The 23495-nt window shown below is 44.4% G+C and overlaps 1 protein-coding gene across 3 annotated transcripts in view; it reads right to left on the bottom strand.

The window, feature by feature from the left end:
* Positions 1–11859, bottom strand: part of cdon (cell adhesion associated, oncogene regulated) — a 28673-nt gene extending 16814 nt beyond the window's left edge. For 2 of the 3 annotated variants that reach the window (XM_079354919.1, XM_079354920.1), the window contains exon 1: positions 11347–11859. In XM_079354919.1, coding sequence (XP_079211045.1) covers positions 11347–11404 — 58 coding nt within the window. In that variant the 5' untranslated portion in view covers positions 11405–11859. Of the gene's footprint in view, positions 1–10570; positions 10710–11346 lie in introns of all 3 variants that reach the window. The other variant, XM_079354921.1, reaches the window with a different exon arrangement.
* Between the last annotated feature and the right edge of the window lie 11636 nt (positions 11860–23495).

Here is a 23495-nt window from a genome sequence, read left to right as displayed (position 1 = left end):
TCGGTGGCTCGCAGACGAAAGCAGAAGGGCCAGCCGGGGCTGAAGGGTGGGTCATATTAAAAAGGATGATGTCCGGGTGGGATCAGTGAAGCTGAACAGGTTTCTAACCCTCACGTCTTAACCTGAACATTTGTTTCATTGAAACAGGTCAATCTGTTTGACCTCCAACTCAAGGTAAGAAAATGTGTACTGCTGCAGGACACAGTTACCATGATGAACCTGTTGCTTGTTTGATCACGCTCCTAAGAGCCATACTTTACATTGTGTACTCTTTTGAACTGTTTCTTTCTCTCTTTAAGTCGGCATCCTGAGAGGAGGAGGAGGAGGAGGAGGAGGAGGAGGAGGAGGAAAGAAGAGGCAGGAAATAATAAACTCTCTCAGCTCCTGGCTCACGCCCCCTTCTCACCCTGAGGTTAAAGGTCCGGGAAGAGCAGAGAGAGAGGGTGAACCAGCGGGTGTCTGGTGGCCCTGGACCAGCCCCCAGAGGTCACCTCCAGCTCGCTCTGTTTCAACCCCTAACAGGCTTGTCACAATACCAGATTTTTAAACTTTGATACAACAACAACAACACTGTTTCTGAATAGTTCACATAAGACGTCGTTCTAAATGATCTGTGACGACAGTTTGTAATTTTGCACACCAGGATTTAACTTCCGACATTATGCATGTGCACGCTTTGCATTTCAGGCTCCAGTTTATGTGTGAGCATGCTCATTCAGGCAGATCAAACCCACATCATGCAAGCTAGCGTTTCTCCATCCCACGAGTTGCAACAGGCCCTGCACACTGCCCCCATGTCATCAGTGGAAACTATCTTTCTCTTTCTGCCGGAATAATGATATATAATCACAAAAATAACGACGCCTCTATACAAATGCATGACCAATAGAGGGCACATCGGTACATGAGTGATGAGAAAGTGGAGCTGAATCTGTAACTTTGTCTCAGTTTCCACCTTTCTTTTGCTTTCTCATCCAAAGCAGTTACTTCCTCACAGTGGGCGTAGCAGTCGGGCACCACAGCCCTGACCGGGTGCTCTTGTGTAAACACACACACAACTTCCTATCTCCCTCATCAATCTGCCACAACAAGGAAACACAGGGGCATCATTCCTGCTTCTTATCTGTTTGGCTTTCCTCTGACATCCGCCACCATGAAGCTGCCTCAGTGGAGGCAGACACTGCAAGGATATCTTGTATCCCCCATCACATCACAGAGAGACGTCCTGATGCTGGCAGCGCTGGCTGCATGGAAAGACAAGTCCTGTTTCCTCCTCAGCAGACAACGAGACAAAGCTGAAGTGGCCCTTTGACAAAGGGAAAGTCCCTGTTAGCTGAAGTCTGATCACTTGGGAGCCGTCTCCTCTGGTCGTATGTTGATCTACAGCAAGCCCGTTCCCTCACTCCTCTGCTCGCCTTCTTCAAACTCCAGACTTTACGACTAAAAGTATGTCCCAGATTTCCTCTTCCTATCCCAAATCTGATCTTGTGTTACTCTCTGTTTTTGCACTTACAGTGGAGATGCATGGCCAAACTCAATGCGGGATGAGCGGTAATAAATTGAGGAGACATCCTGCATAAAAAACAGACTTTCCGTTGAAAGCTGATATACAGACACAGGGACAGTTTATGAAAATAAATGAGTTTAGTGTCAGTGAGTTCAAGTGGAAAATTTCCTGTTTTCAGGTGTGGGGGGGGATGACCTATGTGTGTTTGGGACATTTTTGACTGACACCTGGATTAAGTGTGTGACGGTAAGAAAAAAAAAAGTGTGTGTCCGCTCTTTGTAGCTCTGTTTTTTTATTTATATTTGGGGGATTTTGTCTGTCAAGTTCCCTTCCAGAGGAATCCAGATTCACAATGTAAAGGCAGCCCCTTGCATGTATCAATCATGGGAGTGATACATAAGTCAGACACAGGAGTAGCAGCATATATCCCTGAGGAGGACAAGAGGGATCCCTGGTGATGACACAAAAGAAGATAAACAGACTGACAGGCCGCCCCCAGGGAAGGGAAAGGGGTTTGAGTTCTGAGGGGGGGGGGGGGTTAGCACCTGCACTTCTTTTTGGCCTCCTCTCTGCAGGAACTACTTAAAGCCCCATCTGCCCGCATGTGGGGCTGGCCCATATCCCTGTCATATTGGGTAAACAGGGACAAAAGCAAACGCGGCGGAGCATCAAAGACCTGGAGGGCAGGGGAAGAACAGGTCACAACTGGTGCTGCTGACTGAGGCGAGGGGGGGGGGGGGGGCTCTTTGATTCACAAGACTGCACAGCTGAATTAAAGTCTGTGGCAGACATCATGAAGCAGCTTCAACACTGATTCGATATCATGAGCTCTGATTCAAAAGCAGAGCTCTTAAATAAAAGAGAGAGGGAAACTGTAACAAATGCCTGAATCTGATAAAGCCCGGCGTGAGAGATAAAGACGTTAAGAATACGAGCGCAGTGGTGTGTGAAAGAGCGAGTCTTTTCTGGTATGATGGTCTAATCTGACCCGTGCGCCGAAGCTGATTCACATGCTATACCCCGAACCTGTCTGCACTCGCCCCACATCCCATGGACAGAGGATCTGCAGCAACACACATTCCTCAGGGAGAAAGAGGAAGAGAGCGACGGACACACAAAAAGACACATAAAACAAAGAAGCGCACACACACAGAACAGAGGAGATAGAATCTAAAACACGAAGATGAGAGGCATTGGAGGAGAAGCTTAGGCGAGAACATTTGAAAGAAGAGCTCTCTGGGAGAAGAGTAAAATGAGCCGAGGGTAAAAAGAGGTGAAACGCTCACTGGGAGGTGAAAAAGTTGCCAAGCTCAAACTTATTTCTCCTCCCTCTTTATTTGGCTGGAAGATAAAGACGTACAGATAATGGCTGAGCGCGCATCCACCACTGCCAAAACTGACGATGATTCAGCCTAACTACATTCAGCTCGACCCAGAAAACTTGGGAAGAGCCTCCCAAGAGATGAGACTCTAGGGGACCATTATGGGCTTCTTCTTTTGGTCTGGGTGAGCCCACTGAGGCAGCCCGGGGCCACAGAGGAAACTAATGAGTGGAAACACTGGGCCTCTGGTATGGTCCAACTCTGTCTGATTAAAGACTGAGAAGTTATTAAAAGTGGGACAGACTTAGAGAGAGGGGAGGGAGCTGGAGGACGCGGGGGGAACGAGAAAGAAAGACAGACATGATAAGGAATCAAATCGGGGAATTAGGAGGGGAAAAAAAGAGGCGTCCTTTTTGTTCTATGATGAGAAGTAAGGACAGAATCACATTCAAGGGTTTAGTCGATCAATAAAAAAAAATGACTGCCCTTGTCTGAAGTGACATGCTGCAGAGAGTTAATGCACGCCTCCTCGATGAATCACCTAAAGTGACGGCGAAGACGAATGAGGTACATTTTCAAGGACAGTCTGCTTCTCACACACTGCTGTCTCTCCGAGTGCGTGTCCGCAGGAGGACAGAGCGTAAGCCATCCGGGAGGTGCAGGGTGACTGCGGGGCCAAGCGGGTCCCAGAACCCAGCGACGCCGCGGCCCTGACGACACAGCCGTGCTGTGGGATCAGACGAGAGGAGGAATGAAAGGAGAGGCCCTCGGGGATCAGACAGTCACATCCCACAAAGCCCTGTTTACCAAGGACACACATCACCCACCCCCCCACTCCCCCCCCAATATCTCCCTTCACCAAAGCCCAACCCTTCCAAAGTGCCAGGGCCGGGACCTGGGAGACAGCGCTAATTCTGCCCCCAGGCTGGTTGGCCGAGGACACAAACAGAGAGCTGTGAGGAGGGAGAGAGAGGGAGGGAGGTACCAGATTGAGACAGAGGGGACAGAGAGTGGGGACTGAATGGTACAGTATGTAAGACCCATCTTAATTGGAGATTGTTCTGCAATGTCTTGTTTTCCTGGGAATCTGTGAGGGGGTGGGACAGGAGGGTGGGGAGGTGCGGCTGTTTCCCAAGGTCCTGAACAGCGGGATTAACCACAGGGGCGAAACTCAATAGCGGCCTCGGACACTGGAAACAGATCCCCGGGTATCGGCACCATACAAGGCCACCTCTAGACCTTTTGCAAAGCGCATGTAACTAACAACCCTTCTCCATTGTCGGAGCTCTCTGGGCCCTTCCGGCTGATTTCACAGGCCTTTCAGCCCACAGGGGAACGTCTGCTCAGACGTCAAAGGTAATTCTGATGGAAAGGAGGAATGCACAAGAGGGCTGTCTTGCCCTAAGGGTGTTATAACACTGATCTCCAACATGTGCCAAGAGTCTGATTCATCACGCCAGCCGTGAAGGGAGCTGGGATTGTGCTGCCGTGGCACTGAGGCAGAGGAGGCCACAGATTCACATTCCCAAATATCAGCCCTGATTAGAGAGATGATGGGAAAACAGGTTGATGCAGCTGATGCAGATGGGGGGAAAAAAAGAAGAAGTTTGCCACATGCCTTGCTAAGTGAACTCTCTGGAAGCAGAGTCAAACTGCTATCAGTGATTTGAAATGCTGCTGTGTGGGCTGTGAACTTCAGCTGTTCCCTCCCCCGGCTCCCTCGCTGCAGTCTCTCATCCCTCCCCAGCTCTCCTGGATTCCATCACTGAATGCGTCTCTACAGCAACAAGCGGCGAAGACGCAGACAACAGTTTCTGTTCAGTCTCTCTCTGATAGGTCGCTGGCTGAGGACCAAAACTACTTTTCCTACTGAAACATACGTTCAATAATGTCATTCCAAACATGTACAACGAAAATAAAAGGACAGGGTGTGTGAAGAAGGAGCTCGGCTGTGCATTATTTAAAAAAACTAAACTGAGTTCCTTTCAGGAGGTTTGCTTCGCCTTTGTTTGTCATTGGAGTGGCGTGAGAAAGAAAAGTACACAGAGTATTTTCATTTCTCACGATGATAAATTGACCTCTAACGGAGCGATGGCGGTGTACAACCAGGGGCCTGGATTTACAAGACTGAGAGCTTTGCTTCCACAGCCAGCCAGCAGAACCAAAACAAACACATGTAAAATGGTTCAAATATAATTAGTCTTCTTCACCAATTCCACAAATCTCTTGAAGAAATCCAAACAAACAAACCGGCTCCCTTGTACGGACAAGTTTGAGGACCCAAAGATAAATATACAGTCCCAAAGAGAGTGTGTAAAAGCTTTATTTAGTTTGTCTAAATGTTTATCTGTCTCGCCTTGTAACACTCCACGCTTGTTGTGAGGCGATCGAGTGATCACAAAACAAACTCGGTGGTGATACATCAACACACAGAACATCTGAGTTTCCACTTCTGGCTCGTGGTCAAATGTTCCAAAAAAAAACAAAAAAAAACAAAAAAACCTCTCCAACATATTTGGAGTCCGGGCTGCTCGCTGCAGCAGCGTTTGAGGTGAGAAAAGTCTTTGGCACATGACGAAGCACTCTGATGGCGCCAAGAAAAACACGACCTCATGACAACAGCAAAACATACAGAAAGCATGCGTATGCTAACTGCAGTGTAGGTTTGTGTGTGTCTGCTGCTGTGTAACAAGCCCGGATGTAGGACGTAGCAGTGAGGAGATGAGTTAATCTATTACAGAGCAGAGCACATTCACTTAACAATGCACCAACCATGTATTATTCCCCAGACTCACATTTCTTTACTCACTTTGAATACGTCTTTATAAATGAAGGCTTCCAATGCTCCCTAAGAGTCTTCTTCTTGGAGCACAGAAGGCCCAAAATGGCAGCCACAACCACAGGCAGTACCCGCACAGGCTGACACTCTGATCTGGGAGAAAAACAGCCCTTCAAACAAGTAGCCTGTTTGTCAGCCGGAGGGGAGTGCCAGCCACTAGCTTTGCCTTAATATAGTCTTGCTGATCCCTGTGCTGGCTTTACAACAGCACACACACATTCTGGTTCGCAGAAAACCCATGTCAGATGTGACTTATTGGTTCAACATTTGAAATAGAAAGTTGCGGTCGCTCACAGTTTCAAGAAGAAACTCTTGGGGCTGCACTCTGGCGACGCACTAAGTCAGGCATATTTAGTAGGGTCAGTTTCAGGAAGGGAAAAAGAAATGAATCTTGCAAACAGGAAGACGCTGAGGATGCAAAAAAAAAAAAAAAAAAAAAAATCTCCCCCGAATGTTCTGAAATACTTTGCTGTAAGAGCTGTCAGCAAGGGTCCGGTTCAGAAGTTCACTCCCTGAAATCTTCCCCAGGGCTGAGGAATCATTAGAAGAGTACAGCAGACAGGCAGCGGAACACAATGGGTCTCATCGTGTATTCGCTTGACAATTATGAGAAAAGTTGTTGTTGTTGGCGAGATGAGAGTATTGTGTAAAATGCCACGTCCAAGCCTCTCGGGGAACTTTATGTTCTCTCTCATGCATGCGGTGTTCTGCACAATGTTAAAGGCACATATAGCTGCACGAGCCAAAAAGCACTCCCTCCAATGATTACGAGCACATTGTAAAATGCGTGTACAGAAGGCAGAAAACTTTGAAACATCAGGCGGAATGACTTGGATTTTTCTTCAAACGGTTCGGGACCGGTCGGCCGTACTCTTTCATATTCAGATCTGAGCCTGCAGGACATCGTTCTTCTCTCCAGTAAAAATATCATGGTCCCTATCAAAGTGTCCCTCTGCCTCACAAATTCTCTTTACAATCTGCTGTTGGACGGTCGTCATTAACTGTACCCGTTTCTCCTCAGAGCGTCGTGTGTGGTATCGGTTTACATTCCCTTATCATATTGAGAACACAGACATATATATTTAGGCGAAGGCTGTATTTCCATTACATTAGCATGAAAACTAAAGGGGTTCCAGAGAAGAAGCAGACCTCCTCGTGCTGCGTATCTCCTGCCTGTACACTTTGGTCTCGCTGCATTTCGGTGGCTGGCTGAACATCTGTTTCTGCTGCTCCAAAAAACTGTTTGTTTGTCTTAACAATTACGCCCTGATGTTTCTCATTTCATTTCTTAAATCTCTCGAAAGTCATTATCCAGTTTCAGGTCCTTCAAGGTTCTGAATTTTTTGGAAACTCAATCCGACCTCCTGTTGAAAGCTGTCGTACACATCGGGCTACACTCGCCTCACCTTTGACTTTTATAGAGGAGGTGTAGCGGAGGAAGCATGCGGCCTATCTGTAACCTGCTGAAGTAACATGCTTGCATAGTAAAGCGAGTCAGCGCCGGGCTGTTTGGATCATCTGTCGGGGGGGTGGGGGGGGGGGTCCCCTCTGGGAAACACATGGGTTGTGTAGTTAAAATAATGACAGTGTGAGCTCAGAGCAGATAAGAAGTGCTGCTAATGACAGCTTCACATAAACACAAGTGACACCTTCAGCTACTGCGCTTTCCTTCACGGCTGCTTCAACACAGCTTCAATTTATCCCATCCCTCTCACAGCTTTCTCTTCGAATAAATTCACGGAGGGAAACGTTGAGTGGAAAGTAAACTGTTTTTTTTTTTCTGTTAGCGCTGCAGCTGCAGGTTGCACTCACCAACCCAACAGTCACAAGAACTCTTTTTCTGACCTGCCCATCTTTCCCATCGACCCCATGCTCATGCCTGCTGGGTGTTGTCAATCAGCACCCCCGGGCTCCTTGAACATGGGGGCTCTTTGGCATGCTGCCCAAACCTCCCCTCTGTCCATCTAATGAGGCTTGAGCTCCGGCTCCGTCCTTGACAAATGGAAGCTGAAGCTCGCAGAATAAAAAACGCTGCAGTATGACTCAATCCCCGAGCAATGAGAGAAAGAGGAGAGCTGTGTGTCAAGAGTTCAAAAAATGGCAGGTTTGAGTCTGGGAATAGATGCTTGGAGGGTCAGACGTCAACTAAACAACAGTCACTAAATTCTACTTTATTAAACTATCAAGCTGAAATGGGTTAGCCAGCAGAGATTTAGAAAATGACAAAGACTTCATTTCAGCTGTCAAAATATTATGATTAGAATGAAAAATAAGGTGTCAGCTAAAACACATGCTGTTATCACATTCTTAGCCAAAGGTGGATCCTGTGGAGAAATAAAATGATAGATCACAGTGTGAACATTAAGTAACGGCAACATGACGTTTTGATTTAGGTTTTTAATTCGCTTTTGGGAACAATGTTGAGGATTGCCAGAATCAGGAGGTGCCCAAAACCTCCTCGATCCATACACGGGACGCTCCCGTTCATATTTATGGATACAAACTTTTTATTTATTTATTGATTCATCAGGGCTGCTTGTTTCTTGATTTGGTTTGTTTGATCAAATAGTGAGAATGCCAATTAAAGTGTTGTCTTATCATCCTTTAAAAGATCAATGCCAGAACATTTTATATGAACAAACTAGGGCAGCATATTCTTACACTGACAAGCTGGATGGGGAGATTGTAACTAATGACACAAAGCTTTTTGTGCATTAACTGTCTGTTCATAGGCTGATCCACGAATCAGTAAAATATGTATTTAAAAAAAGCGACTTCTTTTCATGCAAAAAAAAAAAAAGACTTAAACTGACAAAACCACACTTCCTGGTTTTACCTTTAATAAAACCTCAGCGTTACCATGGGAACGCAGGTGACCCTTCCGCTGCAGTAATCATGTGTCATTGTCGGAGGGAACTTGATTGTCTGATTGTCGTACTGCATCAGAAAAATCAAGAGAGCCATTATGAGAGCAGGGCTGCTATCATTACACATGCTTATGTTCAAATTGCCCACTGGCCACTTAACATAGTTCTCCTACAGCAACATGTGTTTATCATTAGCCTGCACACTAATGGCTCAAACATTATTCCTGCCTGCTTAATGGCATGCTTGTGCTTTGTTCAGGTCCGTCTGATAAGAGCCCGGCCACTAATGGTTTATTAATTTCCTTACGAGACCCAAAAACAGGCTGTGAGAAGAAAGTAAATGACTCTGAGGCTCTGTCCTTGTCGGATTCAATCACATAGTAACTCACACTAGAAAAACAACTCAGTCATACTAAAAATACTCCACAGGTCCTTATTGGGGATGAAGCTTGGGCTTTTATTTTCAACTATGTATTTAAAATGCTGACAAGTTTTAATATTTCAAGCAGCAAGAAAAAAAACTGTTTCTGGACAGACGGAAGAAGAAGAAGCAATGTAAAGTCAAAGATATGTGGGACATCATCATTGAGGAAATTGAGATTAAATGTGGCAGCTTAAAGGAAAGCAATTAGAGCAAAACTAAAGCAAAAAGTCCTCCTCATAAAGCCTCAGTTTGAGTACCTGTGGGAGGATTTCTGCTCGAAGTGAACGCCTTCAGTGTCCGAACACGAACACAAAAGGGCAAATCTCTGCGCTTGTGTCAAAAGCTCAGGCGATATTAAAAGAGCACTGAAAGGATGTGAAAGGCATCGGAAGTGTCTTCTTGTCCCCCACCGACACAACAATGCACGAGCAACTGTTTGAACTTGAAAGTGTTTTATCTGGGAGCAGCCATGTGTGTCCCACTGACTGGATGTCATGCCTTCGACAGGGACTCAGGACTTTGTTCCTGATAACTTTTAAGTGTGCACTTGTGTGAGGGTTACCCCGATGTAACAAAAGTCGCTCTGATGATAGAGGTGAAGAACAGACGGAGGAAACGACACGAGGAACTTGTCCCTGCAGCTATCACCTTTACCCGCTCGGTCTTCGTGTTTGTCCCCTCAGACTCCTACAAACTCTCCCTCATTGGTTTTACATTTACAACAAAGGCCTCTTACTTTAAGGGCACTGAAGAGCTAAATTAAAAATAGTAAACAACAAAGAACAACACAAATTCACTTTTTTGTTCGAGCTATTAAAAAAAAGGTGGATTTAAAAGGTAGATGTCACAAAAAGTACAACATTTGGAGTTGTCATCCTCAAAGTTCCTGATGTGCAGCGGTGCAAATCACAACACAGCAAGACCAGAGAGAGATAAGCTCAGACACACACTCACAAACTCACTCCTGAGCTGTTAGTGAGGACTGTTACACACAAATCAAACACTTCTCTGGGACTTGTTAGTATCTCACACAGAGAGAAGTCAATAAAACAAGGTGAAAGTGTTTTTTAGAATAAAATAAATAAAACCAAACGTGATTGATGATCTTGCTCAGACCGTTTGTTACTTTTCTCTTTACACAGTTTTTAATGGTCGTCCTTGGCCTTGTGTGTTTTTATTATTTGCGTTGCTTCTCTTAACTTTAAACAGAACTTATAATCATTTATCAGATTTCTAATCAGTACAAATACACCTTCAGCCAAGCAAGCAAGAAGTTATCTCTTTATGCTTTGCACAGCCTTTTGAGCACTTGCCAAATTTAAGAGCTAACATGACTTTACCAAACCAACTTTTATGACCCCCTCAGGGGATGGATCTAAAACAATAAGGGCTCTCTGTCTAGGGAGAGAGAGGGAGAAAAACCTATTTTCAAATATTAGTTTAAGCTACCACATTTCAGCACAGGGGTGACTGTGGCAGAAAGCCGGCCCCTAAAGCCGATCCATAATAAAAACATATAACTTGAGCACAAAGTCATGTTTCAGTTTCCTCAGGGCATTTTCACCTTTTATGACTGAGACAGCGTGTGTGTCAAAGGAGGGAAGTATTTACCATTTCTAAAAATGTTCTTTCATCTCTCAAAGCAGAAGAAGAGCAGGCTGCAGGCCATCTGGGATGTTCAGAAGAGTGTCACTGCCTTGCTGAGCTTTTACCAAACAAGTATTTATGCTTTTCTGTGCGTCTCCTTCACCTCAAAGACAACAGAGCTGAGCTGTGGCAGAATGCACAAAGATGTCACATATAAAGAATCATCGGGAGGAGACTGCGATTACACAGTCACACTTTCCAGTGTTATACGAGAAGATCTTTATAAATCTAATATTATATATTTTTATAGATGGGGCCAGAAGTCAACAAAGTCCCAAATAAATCACTGCTAACTCAATCACTAATGTTTTGGTTTTTTGTTTTGTATTTTGTGATCAGTCTGCACTTTGTAAACTGGACGTTATTGAGAAAAGTGTCAAGTATGAAATGCATTATGTGGAGTCATATTCATTCATTCGTAGATATAATGTTGACGGTTCATTCATGAATATAAATGATTGTGTATACACGGGCGCCTCCGTTGAACAGCCTGCACACAGACAGTGTTCCTCCGAGCTGCTGCGCTCCACTTTCACCACAACACAAAACTAAGAAAACACAGTTATGTTTGAGAAACTAACCAGAAGCTCTAGTCTACTTTTAACGTCACTTTTCTTTGTTGTAGTCAGAGAAGACCAGCTGACCTGGTGTTCAAACCGAAGTCTCCACAGACCCACTACAAGCCAGCCAGCCAGCCAGCCAGCCGGGACTCCCCTGCGCCTCCCTCCGTCCCTCCTTACCTCTCTTACAGGAGGGCAAAAGCTGCGAGCCGTCGGGTGAATCAGCAGCAAAACGCATTCTTCTGCAGGCAAATCCTTACGGGGCCCTCCATTAGACCCGGGCTCGAAGTGCGAGGCGACAGGAGGAACATGAACTCAGCCGGAGGTGGAAAGGGGGGAAAGAGAGTTTTGGAGACCCGAGCAGCGGCGCAGACTTCGGGGCCAAGGTGCGACAACTCCCCCTTGGTCTGAACTCGAAGTGGAGGTGGTAAAGAGTTTCTCCTCGGGAAGTTTTCAGGTCCTCGTGTTTGTTTGAAAGCGTTACAGTCCCTGCGTGCTGAGCGTACACACTCTCCGTGTGTCTGTGTAAGCCGTTATTGTAACTTCTCGCTCTCCGTCTCTGCGCGCTGCCTCCTGCGCACACGCATCTTTGAAGCCAGTGTCGAATTGCTCAGCAAATCATGGCAGCGGCGGAGCTAGTCGTCAAAACCAGGAATGTCCCAGCCCCACAGCTCAATACGGCTCCTGGAGAGGGGAGGGAGAGAGGGAGGGCGTGAGGGAGGGAGACAGAGGAGGGGGGGTGTTACCCATATAGACTGTGCATTAACAACTTTTACAATCTAACGAGAGAGGGGAAAAAAAACTTCCTCCTTCCCCTTCTGCGCAAACTCACCTGAGGAAGGAATCAGGATGTAGGTACTCACCTGAACTCTTCTTTCCTTTGTTACTAATAATGTACACTTACATCTCAGTAAATGGATTTAATGAGGACTCCTCAAAGTATTTCTTATTTCTTATTTAAATATTGGCAGAAAAAAGAGACTGAAGGCAGCTTTTTTTTTGTTATTGTTTTTGAGAAAATACAAGATTTAAAAAAATTATTTTTAACCAATTAACCATACAGACAGGCGCTCACTGACACTGTGCCCACAACTTATTAAAATTACATAAACACACTAACCAATATGACAAACATCATTTGGACGTAAGGAGGAATTATTCATGTCAAAAGGACTGACATACTAATTGGCAGAGTGGGGGGGATTATTTTACACACCCTTACATCTATGAATTTTGCATATCGGTATTTCTTCAAGAATTTCTGAGCAGCATGAAAATCCTGTTTTTATATTTAAAACAAGATATTATATAGAAGAGAGTAAATCTCCCTCTCTGCAGGGCTGTGGTGGTTTCATCTGCACAAACAGCCTCAAAGTCATAAAGCCTGTTCCTGCTTTTTACCCCAGTTGCCGGGTAAATGAAACCAGCTCTCACTGGGTCCATTGAACTGGATAAAGTTATTTGGGAGGGGGATGTTTGAACAGCTAATAGCTATGGGTCATTTCTGGCATCAGACCTGTTGGTTGGATGGTCTGCATGTTGGTTGGCTGCAGCTATTTCCTCATCATCACAGAGAGAGAGGAGGGGCAGAGGGAGCTAACAGTCATCTGTTGTGCGTATGGCCATGAGTAAACAGCCTAATCATCTTTGAGGCAGTAATTATGTGCTCCAGCGTTGGCCGGGTGGAGGCGGCGGCAGCGGTGGGCCCACCCTGCTTCAGACAGCAGGTGCAGCTCTGCATCTGACAGCTGACTGCCATGGAAGGTGTGATCCAATCCTCCTGAGGCTGGGTCGACCCAGACCCGGCCTTAAGGCAGTCAGGGCCAAAACCAACAAACCAGCAAACCTCTGACACAGGAGGAGAAGCAAAACAACATGGAGGGGGGGGGGGGGGGGGGGTGAAGACGGCACTGATGAAGGACGGATGCCTCAACTTTGTTTTTCCTCACAGGAGTGGCTGTCTGTTTTTTTTTTCACTTATGTTTGCTTGTAGTTTCACTAAAAGTGATTATATGCACCCCAAACTGTTATTTTTAGTATGTTTTACATATTTTGGTATTGCCGTCCTGAAAAAAAATCAGAACTGTAGACTTATTGGATTATTGGGGTGAAAGCAGCTTTTATTAATGATTCACTTTCATAAATAACAGCAATCCTGATAGTGGAGGGGGATATTGACAAGATGAATTGAATTTTTACAGACTTGCTCCATGACATGTTGGCGTTATGATAACACTAATGATTTACAAACTTCTGATAAACGACAGCCACATTTCTCTTTTAAATACAGAGATCCATTTTCCTCATCTTAGTGATGGCCATTTGTGTGTCAGGGTCAGGAGCTGGTTGGAGATGGAGACAGAGGCTGCGGGTTCAGAGGGGGGTGAGCGGGGTGATTGGACACAGTCGCATGTGAAAGGCCAGAGAGCGGTGAGTCCACAGGGAGCAGGGTCCACACACAAAGGGCCAGGGAGCGGGGGGGGCCGGGTGGGGGCTCGAGGAGCGGCCGAGGAGGAGAGGCCACGCTGGGAACCAAAGCTGACAGCACAGACACTTCTCATCCACTCAGAGCTGGGCTGTCTCTGACCCCCTGGGGTACATACTCACTTATCTGTGTGGAGCTGCCAGCGCTGCACTGTTGAGCTGCAGCAGCTTCAGCGAGCCTCTCACTGAGAGCAGCAGCAGCAAAAATACAAAACAGCAGTGACCTCTGGCCCACATTGGACTGATATGAATCGTGTTTCCTGATCAAATATCAATACACCGCAACAACACATTCAGCCAATAAAAGGTGACTTATTGGAGGCAATTCATAAGCTAGAAACAGAATGACGAAGTTTCACTTTACACAATCTCTAATACACACACCTGATTGTGCTTTATGCTGGAAGGTGACAGGAGACCTGCTAACAAGGGCTTTGTACTAACAGGCTGGGATTGTTTGGAGTTGGTACCTCCGGCTTCACGTCCTTTGCTCTGAGGATAATAAGCCTCTGACCACTGTCAACAAAGTGTTTATGACCTGCAAAGCAGCCCCAGGTTGTGTTGACTCTGTCAGCAGGGGCCCAAGGGACGCCAGACTCCCAGTGCTATTAAAAGGCACTTCCAGATAACAGGAGTACCATCCCTCTGTTTGAGCAAGTGAGGGTTTGTGGATTCACAGAATACCAAGGCCTGTTTGTTAGACCTCAGACTGGGACTACATTTGAACAAGTTCCCTTACCAGTTGAAGTGCTGATGCAGGGTTAGTGGGATATTCTTTTTCATAGGACCTTGACAAAAGGACATTTATTTCTCTTTTCTAAAAAGTTTTTATTGGACATGGACAACTTTGTCCAGGCGAAGATATATATGAGGGTGAGAAAAATCACAATATTTTACAACATAGACTAAATGGATTTCCCCTCGGAGGGCTGTATATCTTGTAGTTGGACAGGTGTGTGCAACGAGTGTGGGTGTGGGTGTGTGTCTTTCTGTAGGTTCAAGTATCACGTTTGTGTGTGTGTGTGTGTGTGTGTGTGTGTGTGTGTGTGTGTGTGTGTGTGTGTGTGTGTGTGTTCATGGATGTGTAAAAGAAAGAGAGAAATTCGAAGGCACCTCTCTCCATCTGGTTTCTGCATCACTGTGGTGGGATGGGATCACATTATCCATCGAGGGCTCTCTGGGAATTTCATCAGTCTGTAACATCTCACTTATTCACACGTCTCCCCGGACTTCACCATGTACAACGATCCCAAGTGTCCCTCCTGACTCTGCAGTGACCCTGTGCCTCCTCTGACCATCTTTAAAGCTTCTCCTGTCTCATATCCTGCCTCCGTGAGAAGCGCACAGTGCAACCGAGCTCACGCTTTGACTCTGTCACTGTTGCGCTTTAGTTTTTCACAGCTAAAAAAAAAATACATAAACCCTGCTCTGCCTTCGGAAGATCAGGAAGCAAACCAAAGAGAGCAACGTCAAGTCAAGCAAATTGAGCATTACGATTCTGCAGAACCTTTCCAGATATAAGAGGTAACACAAATGGGCTGGGCACATTTGATTCAAAGATTCTTGAGATTCAGACACCAATGTGAGGCAATTTCAGTCAAATATTTCTAAATCAATGTAAGGAAACTGATCAACAGTCCTTTTTCTACAGGATTTTCTTGATGCATGGCCATGAAGGCTTGTGTTCTGCTCTCTGTGTCTGCTCTACATCACTTCCTTCTAGTTCCGTTTTTAAATGGATCCCTAAATCGTCCGGACGTGTTGTTCCGCTCTCATCCCCAACAAGCAGATCAGCCCTGACATGAAGCTGTCATGATAAAGCATTCGGGAGGAGGTTGTAGTGGGTATCAGGGGAGCAGTGGAGCAGGAAGAGGCTGAAGTGAACTATCATTCCTGTTTAACACTGATGTTTCCTCTGGTCCCACAGGCTCATGTGACCTTGTGATTTATGAGGCAGTGCTGGAGGAGCAGATCAGAATACAGCTGCCCCATCGCTGCACACAAACATGTGTATACCAGACTCATGCGAAACCTAAACCCAGAGCCACTGAGACTCCTGTTGTGTTTTCAAATCAGTGCAGCTTTAGCCTGATTGGTTTCCTAGCTGCTGGATCTAAACAACAAAACATAAACAAAAACGTATCAGCTTTTTTTTCCCCTTTTGTCTATGCGTCTCTGATTCCGGGGATTATGTTCGTAAAAAGGTGTCGCTTGTTGCAGCTAACTGGCTCTCGCAGTGCGTTCTGAATGGCATGAAGTGATGTAGAAAATGAGCTAGATGAAGAGGATTAGGACCTGGGACTGCTAGTGCTTATCATCTCCCGTAGCACTGGAGTGTATCCATGGAAACAGGAAGTGAGAGGCAAGCTTCCAAGATGGCCACCAGCTTGTGAATGGGTGCATTCCTCAACGGCAGGGTGTCTGTTGGAGGGAGGAGGGGCGAGCAAGTGTGTTTACTCCGAAAAGGGACTATATAAATAGTAACTGCTGCTGTTTTAAGGACTTCCTGTCACTAGGTATTCCATAAAACAGTAGTTAAATAAACAATCAGTTTCCCATTGGGGCGGCCTTGTCTATACTGAAGTGAGGCTGCTGTGGGTTCAATCCAGGACCCCGGCGTGTGGATTTTAAAGCCCCAGACTGGAGTCATGGAGCTGTTAGAGGTCACCACACTCTCTTTCACTCGCAGGCCGTCTGGTCATATAACCTCCACACAGACTACCAGAGCCTGAATCCCACATTCAGCATGTTTTTTTCTCTACCAACTAACTTCTGCGCTGACTTTTCAAAGAGCTCTCTTCATTGTGTTCTTGTGCAAGCAGTGCATGTGGTGCTCCTTTCATTGTTGTGCACAGACTCAGGTCACTATATGATCCGTTATGGACACCATTCAGGGTGTAAGAGTCGGATGAATATTAAGGTTGATACAATGCGATGAAGCTTGCAGCTTTTAATTACGTTTTTTTTAAGATCAATTTTAATTTTCCAAATAATAAAACAGTGTATTTAAGATATAAGAAGCCAGTACCTCACTGTCATATGCAATTTATCATCAATGCTCAATGCACTATAACTTACACTCAAATTTGGATCTGTTCATTAAAAGACATTTTTATTGCGAAAGGTAGAGATAAAATAATTCCTCTGTATAATTTAATTTGGTTTCATTTTAGTCGTTTTCTTTAGTTCTCTGGAAATGTAGTGGTCATCATGGGACAACCACCATGTTACCCCTAATATAAGGAGAGAAATAAGCTGAAAAACATTATCACAGGAAAATGGAGAAGAGTCAAATGCATGGCTGAATGTCACTCTTCTTAAGACCTCTGTGCTTTCATCAAATAAATGCTGCTTTCAAAAGAAACAAAGAAAAAGTCTGCAAGTATAAAGCACATTTCCATTTTATTGAAGCTTTTCTATTGATATATTCATGAAATAAAGTCCTAAGCTGTCCTTGAAGGTTCTTTGTGAATAGAAAAATAAGGCTAAGAAACTATAAACAAATATATTAAAAAAATTAAAAATTAAAAGGGTTATTTAACTCCTTTCTTTAATCAGTCGTGTTAGTGGTCAAAACTTTAAAGTTCAACATTTAAAGTTTAAACTCTGCTTCCATCTATCAGGGTTTAAGTAATGAAACACTTTACAAAAAAAAAAATCTGTTCAGGTTTTTGGAATGTATCAAATATTTGAGGTCAGGGACAAGGACTTGGTATTTGGTAAAGCTCTCATCTGCACACATGCACACACACACACACACACACACACACACACACACACACACACACACACACACACACACACACACACACACACACACACACACACACACACACACACACACACACACACACACACACACACACACACACACACACACACACACACACACACACACACACACAAACAGAGAGACTTTTAGATATAGATGTCAAAATGCAAATGCACAAACATCTAGCAGCTGGCACTGACAAGAAGGACACCATCCATCAGTGTTTTTTAGACAAGGTCATGAAGCTGTCAGCAGACATTCCTGAACGCAGCTTTTGCCGAGCACATTTGTCAACCTTTAGGAGAGCGAATGCCCAAAATTTTTGAATGTTTAAACTTATCTCTTTGTGGCTTTGGAGGTTTGACATTCCCACAGGTGCCAAAATAATCCACAAAGCGCTTTGGTATGAGTAGAGGGCTAAAGTGCAACATACAATCCTCTGGAAGATATTTCATCATGCCATCATGCTTGTTTGTTTTTTGGGGATTTGAACAAGATGCAGAGATCAGATTTTGATAAGCAGAATTTGAAACCGAAGCCCGGATGTCAGCTTGTGATAGAGAGTGTCTGCTGCCCTCATCCTTTTTTCCAGGACTGTGCCCTCATTGCGAGAGAACTATCACTCGTGTTTGTGCTTTGCATTGATCAAACACACCTAGGAAGATAACATAAATCTCTCTTCCGATTTTTGGACCAGCGTCCATGCACACAATCCCTGCAGATTATCGACAGATAATCAGCAGATAATCACCATGGAGCCACAGGAAACTGGAGCAAGAGTAAACAAAGACAGTGTGTGCACTCTCACGTGCTGTTCACGTCTCACAACATTATACTTTAAGTTTTTATTTATGTAATTATATTGATATATGTTTTGTCTATCCAGCCACATGCTACCATGATGACTATCTAATAAGTGACAAGACATGAGGGATTTGTGGGGTTCCATCAAACCCCAGAGGAGTGACTCTTCTCCCGGAACAGGATGGACTGCTGAGAAATCTTGGGCAGATGTGAGCTGAAGACACTGATGTCTTCATAACGATCTGTTTTTTCTCTCTCCTGTATGTCATACTATCTCACCCGGCTCTGCCCGTCTCCCCCTCATGCCGGAGAGACAAGTTAGATCCGTGAACAATCTGCTCCATCCTGCAGGCAGCGCTCCCTTCTTCGCTCCATAAATCGCAGCTCTCAGGGGACAGCTGGAAAGACAAGTGGGAGCCCGATAGAGCTGTCTGAAAAAGGCCCCTGTTTCAAATTAGGCTTGCTTGACAAAAGTCCCCACAACCACTGAATATTGAGGACTTTTTGAGTTCTCATATGTACTTCCTGTATCCCATTTGTTCAGCAGTGTGATGGACAGTGGAAGGTGAGCTGATGAAGCGGGTGTCACTGTGCCTGTGGTCTCCTGATCAGGGCACTGAGAGGCAGTTTACAGCCCTGTTAAAGGCAAATATAAAGCCCTCTCTAAAGAGGCATATATTTCATGGCCTGTGTGCTCCAAGAGTTAATGTCCCAGCGCAGCATGGGCTAGCTGGACTTCCTCCCTCGTTCTGCCTCCATGGCCTGATGAACTGAGGTCACTGCAGAGGTGTATACTCAAAATCAAATGGAGTGCAGTGAAGTGGATAAATGAGATGTGGTGAGTCCGCACATGGAACATTTGGGGCTTAACATAATTGAAGCGTGGAATATGGTTTCAATTGCTGCAGATCTCGCAAATGTTTGCAAAGACAGAATTACTGAGGTTGAACCACTCCTTTGTGGTTCAAATGGGGAACACTTTTCAAATGTGTAGCCTAATTGAAAGTTTTTATTTGCCTATCTCTGGTTTATTTTTTCGGTATGAGGTTATTGTGAGGTCAAAATAACTTGTCAAATTTGATCTCTTATAATTGCTCTGGTAATTTCAGAGGTGAAGCTTGCATTTAGGATCTTTAGAAATTGGATGTCAAAGGTCCAATATTTAAACAGCTTTCATTCCTGAGGGTATTTATTTCCATCAGATTTATAAAAAATAAAAAAAAACCCTAAGAAGATTAGTAATTCAAAAACAGGACACACCAGTATTTCAGCCCGTACAAATTGGCTAAAATCCAGATAGAGCAGGTGAAATCTTCTGTGTGGGGATAAATGGCACAAGAGGGAACAGTCATGCAGCTCAGGTTCACCTCTGTGAATACTGAGGGAATCAGAGGCAACTGAGGAATATTTGATACTGACACTACAACGAGTGCCAGCCTCTGGACTTCATGATTAATGGCCGATCTCGCCCCAGGTGCTCATGGGTAGATCTCCTCTCAGGGTCAGGGCATCGTCACCCCGACCTCTGAGGGATCATTTCCTCTTCATCCCCACCTCTGTTATTAACACAGTCTGTAACGGATGTGCGTACAAGGAAACATCAACAGATGGATAAGACTCGATCTACAGATTGGTGACTCATTTTTTGAACATTAGCGTAGAAATGTCATCGTACGCATAGAATTTGTTACAGATAAATATAGAGGCATGCTTGTATGTTATTTCTGAAGAACGTGTGTTAAAGTTTGATCTTCAGTAAATGTGCAGCTGTGTGTTCAGGACACGAGGCATTGACTTAAAAGTGAACGTTCTGATGCTGAAAGGACGGGAGTGAAGATAACAGCAGTCATGAAGGAAGAAAATGTTTTAAATGATGGGTGTTCAAGTATGCAGGTGTAGCTTCCATAATGTGCCTTCTAGTATCAATATCAGCTTAATAAGACACGCTACATCAGTTTGAACATCAAGGTTTTTTTTATTCGTCTCCCTAGAGAGAAATGTGTCTCGGATACTGGCAAACAGCAACACAGACAATACATGTAACAACATAAAAACAGTTAATGTAGCTGTCATAAACATAACCTCGTTTGATGACCTCATTGATAGCACATTTTTAACTCCCAAATATACTCCGTACTCAATAAGAATGAAGGACAACATTGTCTTAAAACAAACAAACAAACAGACTTGTGTTAGACTTTCTCCCAGCAGCCTGCTCTGCATAATATGAACTTTTAATAACTGCCCTAACTCTACTTACTGATTACGCTGCGGCTGCACACATATATTTACTCTAATGAGAGGCTCTTCTGCTACTGTACAGTCTGTTTGTAATCAGAGGGCTGTCAAGTCAGGGGAAGTCAGGAGATAATGAGATAAACACTGGTCTTTTGAACCCGCAGTGCAATCCTTTCACTGCAGAGCACATTGATTGTGCTGCTTATTTGTTTCGTGAAGTTATTTCAGAAATCGTTTATGCATTATGCACATGAAGGTCAGAGGGAAATAAGTTTTCTTTTTGGGTTGAAATATCCGTTTATCGTCCCAACGACAACGATAACGATCCCACATGTTACATTAGTATCCTGCAGAGGTCATTGTAGATGTTTGTAAATGTGCAGAGAATGATAGACACGGGTTTACTTGTAAAAAGGTCAACATTTTCTTTTGAGCACTTCTCAGAGACTAAGGACTAAATCTCTTCTGGTTTAATCTGCCTCATGGATATTAAGACCAGGCTCTGCATCCCAGGTCCTGTCACCTCTGACCCCGTCTGTAATCCGCCTCTCGCATCAGCTCATTAAGCCCGGGGAGTTCACACCTCTTGCCATGTTGGGCCCAGCTGTGTCGCCCCACTGCCCAGGCCGGCCTGGGGTGTCAGGAAAAACTGCCGGCTTCACAGGCGCGCAACAGGCCCGGGCCTCTGATCTCTGCTGAAAACGCAATAAATCACAGAGTGGAGGTGATGGGCCTAAGTGCTCATTAAAGAAGGCAATAATAAACGGGCAGAGAATGAAAGGCTCTCTCTACCTGTCAGCCGAGGCAGCTTAATGAGAGGAGCCTGTTGCACTTTACTAATGACTGATGATTAGGGAAAGGGTAGATGGAGTGTTAACAAACGTTTAACTGCAGAGCAGCAGCCATAAACGTTTCATAACAACCACAGGTCCCTCTGTGCTGCCTCTCACTGCATCAAGTACCTTTTCTGATGGTTTCATAATTATTAATAATCATAGTTTTATAATAATCATGTTGACTGAAGTTTGTGAGTGTTGAAGCTCATGTCGTTTTAAAATAATTTTGCCTTTTTCCCAGTCCAATGTCAGTTCAATAACCTTAAAAATAAATGTTCTTACTGTCATATTCTGAAAGAAAGGAGTTCACTGTAAAATGTCTTGGCAAACTGAGTCATTGCTGGAAAAGCTCACTTAAAGCCAGACTGAGATAACGTCAAAGCCAGTTAACTCGCCTTCTTCCAGGACTCCATGTCCCGGTAGAAGACGGATTCCCCCCCACCTTCAGCGAGGTGATCTGGCACTACGACCGCCCGACGTCCCTGACGCCTAGCCTCCACTATCGGACTGTGTCGTTCCCACAACCACCGCTGTCCTCGTTCATGCATGGCCTGCTCCGACCTCCACCTCAGCAGCAAGGAAGTGTGGCCAACAGGAACGCAAATATTAATCTATTATCACAGTTTCACCGAATGATGTTTTAAAGACGTCCTCTGCTGTAAGTTTTACGATTTGATTGATTGCTATTTTACTTTTTGCAAGTCTGATTTAGTTTATGGGACAACATAAACATGCATTACTCTGACCGTTTGTAGTCTTATGGAGTCAATACAAGTGTGGAAATATGTTTCTGCAGTTATATTTTTCGGTCAAACAGCCTTCGATGTTTAAATTATGTTGCAACAGTCCTTCTAGCACGAGGATGCTAATTGCTGGTAAAGACAGTGGGTTGGCAAAAATGGTAGATAATGACAGTTTGCAAGGAGCAATACGTATAGTTAAAGTTAGCATCATGAGCTAAAAATAAGCGACTATACTGCCATGTGTTGTGTGCCTCGGACTCTTGTTAGCTACACCTGAATGTCAGCATAATCATTTGATTAACAGCTGAAGTATTTTGTAAATCCACCTACACATTTAGCAAATATGATTTGGATTGCAAAGATCTTGCAAAATGTATTTGTCTTGTTTAATCTGATTGAGTATGCAAGTAGTGTGCCTTTCAATTACATACCTGGGGAAATTAAATGTATAAAATATATATCTGTTGTTGTTTTAGAGTCAGAAATGATTTGTTGATATCACTTCAATACCCCTTTAATTAATAATAATGAATCATTAATAATTGAAGTAATGAAGACTTTTTGTTGTTATTGTTTTCTTTGTTTGTTTCTTTATGGCTTTTCCAAATATAACCTCCCACCTCACGGAGAGAGAGGCATCCTCTCAGAGCTCAGAAGCTGCAAACAAACAATCAATCAAACATGCCCATGTTTGTGACTCTGACTCGCCAGCTGCAGGAAAACTAATATTGGGTTTGTTGGTTTGGCTGGCGCGGTTTGGATTAGGAAGCAGTTTGAGTGTGAAAGAGCTCCCTTCAGCGTGTTATCAACCTGCATACTGAACCCCCCGCTGCAGGAAAATCTTTGAATTCCAACCAAAGAACGCTTTCACCATGCAGCCAGGTGGGACGTAGCAAAACTGGGGGTCGGTTTATGTATTACTGATTCTCTGCACATACAGATATTCAGGGCCACATAGTCAAATGCATTTATTTTTGGGAAAGATTTTATATTTCCATCTAAATAAAAATGGAAGATTCACAACTTCTAAATCTTTTTATGGGGACTTTGAGCTCATAAGATGTAGATCAGATACAAGTTGAAAGTTTTCAGTGAATGTTTCTTTGAAAGTTTAGTCTCAGACAAAGACATTCATAGCCTGAGGAAAAGTTAGACAGTGCAAATCATCACCAGTTTGTGAGCCGTTCTCTTGTTTTGTGAAAACATTATCTGAGTTGGAGAGCTGTTTTCTATCTTGAAAATGAAATACAATGAGAGAGAGGAAAGGGGGGGGGGGAGTGCAGGCCTGGCTGGATTAGGAAAGGGCCTGTTTTTCCTCTCCATGTCAATGCACTCCTGCAGCAGGATAGATAGATAGTGACGGCCTGCCAGTTGGTTTTCATTACGTCCTTTGCACTTCAGACCTACGCAAAAAAAACAGCATCCCTCCCTTCCTCCTGCCCCCTCCACACT

Source organism: Symphodus melops, assembly GCF_947650265.1.
Source record: "Symphodus melops genome assembly, chromosome: 10".
In the NCBI taxonomy this organism is placed as follows: domain Eukaryota; kingdom Metazoa; phylum Chordata; class Actinopteri; order Labriformes; family Labridae; genus Symphodus; species Symphodus melops.
The sequence above is the reverse complement of the archived record's forward strand: the minus strand, read 5'-3'. Positions and strand labels throughout refer to the sequence as shown.